At 42.7% G+C, this 9,003-nt stretch overlaps 2 protein-coding genes across 4 annotated transcripts in view; both read left to right on the plus strand.

The window, feature by feature from the left end:
* The window catches only part of pih1d1 (PIH1 domain containing 1), an 88,194-nt gene that overhangs the window by 15,587 nt on the left and 63,604 nt on the right, over positions 1-9,003 (plus strand). The gene's annotated exons all lie outside the window — the stretch shown is intronic.
* LOC142892356 (carnitine O-palmitoyltransferase 1, liver isoform-like) overlaps positions 1,171-9,003 on the plus strand; it is a 34,882-nt gene continuing 27,049 nt past the window's right edge. Inside the window, exons 1-3 of one of the 3 annotated variants that reach the window (XM_076032470.1) lie at positions 1,171-1,248; positions 5,795-5,937; positions 6,969-7,108. In XM_076032470.1, the coding sequence (XP_075888585.1) occupies positions 5,797-5,937; positions 6,969-7,108 (281 nt within the window). In that variant the 5' untranslated portion in view covers positions 1,171-1,248; positions 5,795-5,796. Of the gene's footprint in view, positions 1,249-1,326; positions 1,506-5,794; positions 5,938-6,968; positions 7,109-9,003 lie in introns of those variants that run through there. The other 2 variants (XM_076032469.1, XM_076032468.1) reach the window with 2 other exon arrangements.

Here is a 9,003-nt window from a genome sequence, read left to right on the forward strand (position 1 = left end):
CAGAGAAGTATCTGTAGTATAATTGCAAAATCAGGAGAAGTGCACTATTATGACAATGATTACTATTGCCTGTGAGAATATTGACCAATAAACAACAACAGAAATATATTGTGGGGTCTTTGTGATCTCTTCCTTTTCATAAAAAGCATGTATGGCAATGTTGGCAATATGTTAAACAATACATGATAAGAACAATAAACAACACATGACATGTACTCTCCCATGTACTCATGTCGATGAGTACATGGGAGAAAGTACAGCACATCTGAGATGTTTTGGAGATGAAGTCAGAGAGACCAGACTGGCATGGTTTAGACATGTACACACCTGATCTATTTCCGAACTAAAAGGTTCATTTTTATACACTGAACTTAAAGTTACTGATTTGTGAGGTTGAAGTTAGGTCAACAGCTGGAAAACTTGAGGTCACCCGCAGCTCCTCAATAAACAAACACATTTTTGTCTCAACCCTTAAAATGTACAAAAGTTGTGAGTTGTTATTGTGAGTTTTTCCACTTTACAACACAGCACAAAACTTTAGTGCGTATGTCAACAGAGGACCTGAAATCATAAAAAAAAAAAAACATTTTTAAAAAACATTACGCTGTTTTATTTTTTTTTTCTCCCTTCGTTTTAAAGAATGCAGTTTGTTTCAAAATGATTGGATCATTCAATGACGTGTTTGGTTTAAAAAAAAAAAAAAAAAAAAAAACACTAAATGGCTTGGGGCCAAAATATACAGTGTGCCTCATCTCGTTCATAATAAAGTGTCATCAAAACCGTAATTTTCAGTGACTCTTCAGATGCTCACAACGTAACTTTTTTTTTTCATGGTGGAAAATTCTGGGTAGGTGCGGTCTTTTGTTTTATCGAGTTTGTTTTTTGTTTTTTTTTGGGGGGGGGGGTTAAAAACGTTTCTTCCTCTTTTGTGTGGAAAACATGGACTGGCATCGTGATGTGGGCATTTGAGAACCTACAAACTCGGAACACAATAAACATGCATGCCACAAACTTCTCTGCTGACCTAGTTACCCAGCAGAGCTGAACTTTTTGTTTCTCTTAAAAAGTGACGAGTCAGAAGAGGGCGTGTGCCTACTGTTCTTTGTGAAGGAGACGGTGGAATTGAAGAGCTCTGACTCTGAGACCCTCGCATGTTGTCCATTTCAGAGACAGATAAGCCTCGCCATACTCGGACTCACCACCCACACTCCACCGCCTTCTTTGAGTTTACGGCAACTGCGATAAAAGGTATGCCCGAAAGTCGACGCCCACATTTTACGCAGTACTTTGAGGCCGTGTCGTTTTCAAGTGCTCGGAGGAGTGCCTCATCTTCTCATTCTCACACTATCTTCGCGAGGGCCGGTGCCTTCGCACTGATTGCCTGGTTGGTCCAAGGAAGGAAACGCTTTGCGCCGTGTTGCAGGGCTCGAGAAAAAGGGAGGGGTTCAAACAAGCATTCTCACATCAGCATTCTCATCGAGGTAGGGCTTCGGGAAATTGCTCAGGTACGATTTTTGCGGTAATTACACAGTTACTCGTTTTTCTTTTGCTTCTCGTTTCTCTCTTTTGCTCTTCCTCTTGCCTCCTCGCGACGCCCGCGGTGGGAAGATGGGCGCTGCTCATGAATGGGGCCACTTGTCTGTGGAACAGTGATATTACTGTGGGCTTCGATGCCGATTCGCTACTACAGTGTACTCTCTTCTACTCGTGTGCAATAATTGCTTGCGCCGCCGAAATGTCGGGATTCGCGTTGGTTGTTTTTTTTTGTGTGTGTGTGTGTGGCGGCGCGCTCATGTGTTCAATGCGAGACGTGAACGCGGCGATGTTGGTGATGGAGGAGCATCGCGAAGAGAAAGTATTTCCTCAAACTGTTTCGGACTGAATCGCTAAGCCGCAGATAAATGTCAGAATTTACACCTTTTCTATGTAAGTTGACGTTACAAACATACGAATGTTTTTTTTTATTTTTTATTTTTTTTTTGGGGGGGGGGGGTAAGAAATAATCACGCATCGACACTCAAACGACAACATTACATAACTTGGCTTACATATCCGGCGGTGCGTACTTTGAAGACGTAGCTGATTTGCTTGAATGTAAAATGTTATTGCCGTTATGGAATATCCACTTTATATTGCCGTTGTCATTCGAGGAACGATAAATCTCCATGGCAATGCAAGCACGCTACCTCTCGCAATCGCGCGGTTACGCGCATTTCTTCCCGCCCTTAATCGTGCGCTCGCACTCTGAGCACTGTCACTTGAACACATCTGCGGTTTGATTGCCACTTTGCCCCCTCGCTGCCTGGCAGGTCGGACCGGTTTGACCACGGAGTCTCGTCGCCTTGTAGTCAAACATGCATTTGTTGGTTTCTTTTCCAAGCAGTGCCGTTTACATTTGCCAGCTCTATACCCCTGTTGTGTTTCATGGTACCGAATTTAAAAGGCAGTATTGTCGCTACCCGTACCTTTTTACAAAAGCTTCCTGAAAGATGGTCGCTTCAAACGAAGTCCACAGTGACACAGTACCACAGATTTTTCGCTTTGGCTAAAGTTAGTAGTATGTTGTTTCCATTGTTTATTTTTTTTGTTACGTAAATCTTTAATTGAACCACTCATTAGAGCTAATGAAAGTTAGCCGTATGTAACAAGTAATCGTTTTGTATTACAAACCATGAAATAGTTATCGTAATGACATTTGGGTCGTTTTCTTTTACAGTAAACATGCTAGGCCCAATTCACTTTTGTATTCTTCACAAAAGAGCCCAAATTACTTACAAGTGTGTTATTATATCTGAAAAGAATACTTACAGTTGAGTCTCTTCGTGTGTCCTTTTTCTCAGTATGCCAGAAGTTCAGACATCTATGGAGCCTGCTGCAGAAAATGAGCAACTTATATCAAAAACAATTCTACCTGTTCGTACAGTCTTAGAATGCGATGATGCACATGTTCAATTGTTGGGTACTATATCCCCATAAAATGATATTTTGCATCGGGTATATCTTTGTTTTTGCACCTCATTTGGAGGTCCGAACAAGTCGAGGAAATGCACACTTGGCAGATCAACTACTTTCACCCCCTTTTGTTTTTTTTCTCCTCTCTCTTTGCATTTAGTCCCGCCCACATACCAGGGTCCCAAAAAGAAATCTGCAAGAGTTGACAAATACACAACAATAGAGGGAACAGGCAACAGAGATGACCGAGCTTGGGTGCAGAAACAAGGGATTATGTTTGACCTACTTTCTATAGGACCTGACTGTATGCTGTTGCACAAGATGTGCACAAGATTCTTCCGTGCCCTCTTTCTCTGTCCATTTACAAGGAACGAGAGAAATCAAGATATTGGGCTCAACAGTTGTGGTTCCGTCTGACATTTATTGCCTCGTTCAGACGGTCACATGGAACTGCACAGCTCTGGCTAAACATTTACTTTAGTTTGAATCTATGCAGGAACGCTATGAATACTGTAGGTGACAGAGGATTGCAGGAATTGGACAAAAAAAGTAAATAGATTAAAAAAAAAATGTGTAGTGCCTTCATACTTCTGGCTACTTGGTGGCTTTGGCAACACCCTCTGTCTCTGCTTCTGATTGAGCAGATTAATGATTGTTCCTCTGCAACTATTTCAAGAGGCAGAAAAGGCGGATGCTTCAAATCCACTTCCCTCAACACACGACAGTGTCCGATGCCCACTCGAACAAAGTGTTGTCATATCACTGTTAGACTGAAGTTTAATTAATCTGCTTATTTTCTTTTAATATTTATTAAGTTCATAGCTAAGTAGATTATGAAGTCAAATTCTAAAGACATTTTTGAAGAAACTCTTATCCTCATTGATCAGTTAATGTTTTAATGTGCGGCTTTTACTGGCTACTACTAAACAGCTAAGTTGTAAAAGGAAGGAAGCCGTCTTTCCTGTAGTCTACCTCACTGCTGACAGAGCAGCCGGTCCTTGTTTTAAAACCAAGTCAAACCAATCTATTTTAGAGAGCGTATTTTCAAAGTTTTTATCATTTGAGGCATATTTGGTCTCCGTTTGTGATGTACTACTAAATATTGCTATAAGTATAAAATAATTAGATAGCTGGATCGTTCTTCCAGGTTTGCTTTGCATCATGCTTCACATTTGAAAAACCTTCGGAATGACCTCGGTTGAAACCTCCAGCCTGAAGACCTCCGCTTCACGTGCCCGGTTTTGCTCGTTTTTGAAACTAGCTTTAGACAACCACCTCCAATTATCATGATCACTGTTTACCTCACACAACTCTCAGCTCAGCTCGTGTTTCCTGTACGCTCCGGTTCCTTTACCTTGCTCCACCTTGCCCTGTAGGCAGCGATTTAAGGAATGTTATTTGTTCACATTCTGTACACAAGTCGGACTGTAACGGCCATGGCAACAAGGAACCTCAACCTACAGCAGGAGCTTGTTACAGTCATTGCTCTTTTGATTTATTCCTTAGCCTCACCTGAGACAAAATGATAAAAAAAAAAAAAAAAGATGTTAGAAATACTAATACTAATAGCATGTCATGACTTGTCGCTTTTCCGTCCCTAAAAATATCATTTGTCCTCTGCGTCCATCCAGTTGACGGAAGCAGGATAATTTGCATTTACACTTTTCTGTGAGCTTTCAAAACATTCACTTCACATTGATTTGGAAACTATATTTTACATGGGATGACCATCACTACAAAGTTCTTAACGATATACTATTAAAAGTGTCTTCCCAATAATTTCACACTCATGACCTGGTTCTCATGAACGAACTCATTAACCAAAGGTTACTTTCATCTTAGGAAGCGCTAATCAATTAAACACAAGCTTTTTTTTTTTTTTTTGCTTTTGCTTTGTAGCCCTACTTCCTGTGTTAATGAATTCATTTTTTATGTGTGCACTCTTTTACTGGTACCCACCCATATTGACCTTTTACATACAAATAAGCCAAGTGATGTAGCCTGGTTGGGGTCCTGTATTCCCCAAATTGACTTTATTTCAATGGAATGATTAGCATGCAGCAAACTGCTGTCAGTAAATATGAACATAGACACAAACTTCTAAAAGGGGGGTTTTAAACATCTTTTTGCTCTGTGTTATTTTTAGCACTGTTCTGTCCGTCAGACACAAGTCCATCAAATATGTGCAGATATGCACTGCTTACTTGCTAATCTCTATCTCTGCTACTCATTTCGGCTGGAAGGTATTGTGTGTGTGTGTGTATGGTGAGTGAGAGGATTTGACCGTCGGGGCATTTTTGGCCCAGTGTCCTCAGCGCTGAAGGAGGACAACAACATTCCAGTGACACATTGAATGGCTTGAGTGGTGTCACACCGACTGCAGCCTTCATAAAGGCGGCAAACACTGAGGACCACGCTGGCTCATAAGTGGCAGCTGCTGTGCAGTTTTATTCCACGATGGCTGAAAAAAATATAAAGCGTACATTTTCATTGACTTTGAAAGACATTGTTGTAGCAGGTTAGACTCCAGGTCTGCGTAGGTTCTCCCCGGGTTCTCCGGCTTCCTCCTACAGTCCAAAAACCTACGTTCTCCGTAGGTGTGTGTGTGAGTGTGAATGGTTGTTTGTCTATGTGGCCCTGCGATGAACTGGCGACTTGTCCAGGGTGCCGCTCTGCCTTCGCCCTATGACAGCCGGGATCGGCTCCAGCAGACCCCCGCAGCCCTGAGTGCAGGAAGGAAGTGGGTGTAGAAGATGGATGGCTGGATGAATGAATTGTTGTGGCAACAGGTGTCACCTTAGCATTCTTAGCAACACTGGGCTTTACATGTGTGTCCACACAGCAATGGCGGAGGCCCACCAGGCTGTTGCGTTTCAGTTCACCATCACACCAGAGGGCATCGACCTGCGGCTCTCCTACCAGGCCCTCAACCAGATCTACCTGTCCGGAGTGCGATCGTGGAAGAAGCGCGTCAGCCGCATGAGGGTAAGGCTCCTTTTTTCCCCCCAGTTGCCTCTCAGCTTGGAGCCAATGTGAAATGGGCAGAACAGGAAGGAAGGTGGAAACGGATCGAGGCAGAGGGTCGAGTTCCAGTCTGCGGCCTCTCTTTAATCTATAAACAGGCACAGGTCGATACATGGTTGATCCAGTGAAAGGTTGAATGGTCAAAGGCTGGACCGCAGGCTCGCTCACGGGGGAAACAAAGACAATCTGGCAAAGTGGGGGGTGGGGGCGGTGATGCAGTGCGGCAGGGTTCAGATGATGCGGGAGAAACAAGACACAGGTGAAACACGTCAGGTCATTACCAACAGGTGGAACTAATCGAGGGCAGGAAGCAAAACTAAAGGCACCAACAACAGGGAAAACAGATTTCAAAATAAAACTGGAAATGCATAAGAACCTTACGCAATGTTGGAAACCTTTTTGTATATGGAAAAAACGTGTACAAAAAGGATTTTACTCCCTTGACGTGGCTCTGACGTAATCAGTGTATATGCATCCAGATTTATTTTTATTTATTTACTGCAACTTTGTTAGGGCTGTGCTGTGTGGATTTCTGTTTGCCTGTTTGTTCATGAAAAATCAATACAATATATTTTTTTTTAAAAAAGGCTTTTACTTTGAAGGTACAAGTATAGGACAGTATGGATGAGGAGGTTGGGTGTTTTTTTGTGTGAGCAGGCTCCTTTATTACAGGGTGTACGTTCCAAGTGTGTTAAGTGAAGCGTGCCCAGCCTTTTTCTGAACATGCATTGACATGTGTTTGTTGCCTCAGGGGGAAACAAGCACCCTTGACTACCTGCTATTGTACACATCCCCTGCCGTGCAAGGCCTTGTATGCCTTGCATTCTGGCCTGCACGGCCCTATGATGCGGCGAAAATGTTCCGGCGTTTCAAAAGATTGATGCTGGTTTCTGTGTTGTTGTGTTTTCTCCTTGGGCCTCTTCAGTCGGTCGCACGGTGGCTCCTGATTTCGCTCAGTTTGTCGCTTAATCTTCCCTCTCCTGTGGCCACAGAACAGTTTGATCAAGGGCGTGTACCCAGCCAGCCCTTCCTCCTGGCTCTTTGTGGTGATTGCAATCCTGGCCACCATGTACATGAGCTCAGATCCCAGCATGGGCCTCATCACCAAGATCCAGGAACACCTGCCGTTAAGGTACACTCCACACACTCACACCGAATTGTCTCCGTTTTGAGTCTTTGTGGACTGTAGGACTGGCCACTGAACTTTGATACATTCGTTGCACCGACCGAAATGCTCCGATCTGGTTGAATGTCAAAAAAAAAATCAATGAGCGTCTTCCTGTGCCAAAGTCTGATGTCAAAGGAAGTACAGTCAATCTTAGCGCAGGGGTGGTCCAACCTTTTGACTGGTGGGTCAGGAGCAGATGGATGGAGTGTTTTGGTGAGCCACCTCACAGGAGGAAAAAAAGTATCTCATGGGATATGTAGAAAACATCTACAACGTGAACAGAAGCAGTGCTACGGAATTTGTGTCGTTGAAGCCCCGCGGTATTCAGCTCTTTATCGAAATGACTCTTAAAACTCTGAAAAAATGGATGCAATACAGCTATCTGACGGCTTACTTAATATTGATATAAATTCTTCAAATTCGACAGGCTAGATTAAAAAACTTAACCGGCCGCATATGGCCCCCGGGCCATAGTTTGCCCATGCCTGTTTTAGCGTCTTTGAGCTAAAAATATTTTTGGAATACGTGTGCCGAAATCTAAAGAAATCTCTGCTTTTAAGTTGCCTCTTTGGGGATGAATAAAGTTTATTGGATTGAATTGAATTGAATTGAAAGTTGCCGCCGATTGGCTTTCACGTTATAGAGGCTAAAGACATTTTGCAACATTTTGAACTAAAGACATTTGCAAACTTTTGCTGACATTGGAATGAAATTTAGCAGTATCGTAAACCAAGGTGTCAATATTCTCACCCAGTCATAAAAAATGTGAATGACACCCAGCGCGAATAGGCGGTGCAGTCTCAGTCCTCTTGCGCAACCGGAAATATCAAACCTCAGTAACCTACTTTCTTTTTTTTTCTTCAACCTCTTCTTGAAAACATCGGCACATTTTTAACATCGAAAAAACTCCCATGGCCGACACTAGCGGGACGGTGGTTCAAAAACACACAGACCTGTTTGACAGAGCTAAAAGTGGACTGACAGTTAGACAGGTTGAAGAAGAACCTCTAATTAACTGATTAACTGATCTATTAAAATGAGTCGTCACGCCTTATTTGACCAATTAGTTCATCACGGGACAAAAAAAAAAAAAAAAAAAGAGTAATTTTCCTCAATAAACGGCAAAATGCTGCTGCACGGATTGAAATTTCAAATATTTGTTTTTTATTTCACTAGAATGAATCACCCCCCTCTCCAATAAACTTGCAGCTCGTCTTTAATCGGCCACGCAAAGCGCGCCACCCAGTCAGGCGAAAAATCATTCAAGCTCACCCAAACAGAAAATAATCCCTTTGTATTTAAAGCCACGTCGCCGCCTACCTGCCATCACCGTAGGTGTGCCTTTCTTGCGCTTGAACTTTCCCCCACTTCCCTACTTGTTTGGTTACCAACTGCGACTTTATATGTACAGCATTACAACTGAGTCACTTTTCACCTCTCGGCGTGCACCCACTCACTCGCCGAAGGTGAGTCACGCTGTGCCTTTCAAAACACGGCGAGATTGATGAGCGTTCCCGCCTCAACACGCTCAAATAGGTTGGCCGACACGGATGCCAACGTCTCCAAGGTTCACTTGGATTCAATGCAGTCTTGATGTTGTGTCAGTAAATGTTAAAGATGAAAGTCGCTTGTTCCGTTATTCAAACCACTCGTTTTTTTTTATTTATTTATTTTTTATTTTTTTTACCTTGTTTTGATGAGCCTCTGCGTTATTGTTTTCAGTTTTTATTTTGAAAATCCAAATTTGACGAGGCTTCCCTAACTGCTATCAAACAATTAATTAACATAAAATAACAAAAAAAAAGATTTCCGGGAGCGAAATTATTAAAACACAGAAAGGAAAAGGAGTGACCGACTGG

Source organism: Nelusetta ayraudi, unplaced genomic scaffold (genome assembly GCF_046127955.1).
Source record: "Nelusetta ayraudi isolate G7.1 ecotype Tasmania unplaced genomic scaffold, CSIRO-AGI_Nayr_v1 ptg000034l, whole genome shotgun sequence".
NCBI lineage: Eukaryota > Metazoa > Chordata > Actinopteri > Tetraodontiformes > Monacanthidae > Nelusetta > Nelusetta ayraudi.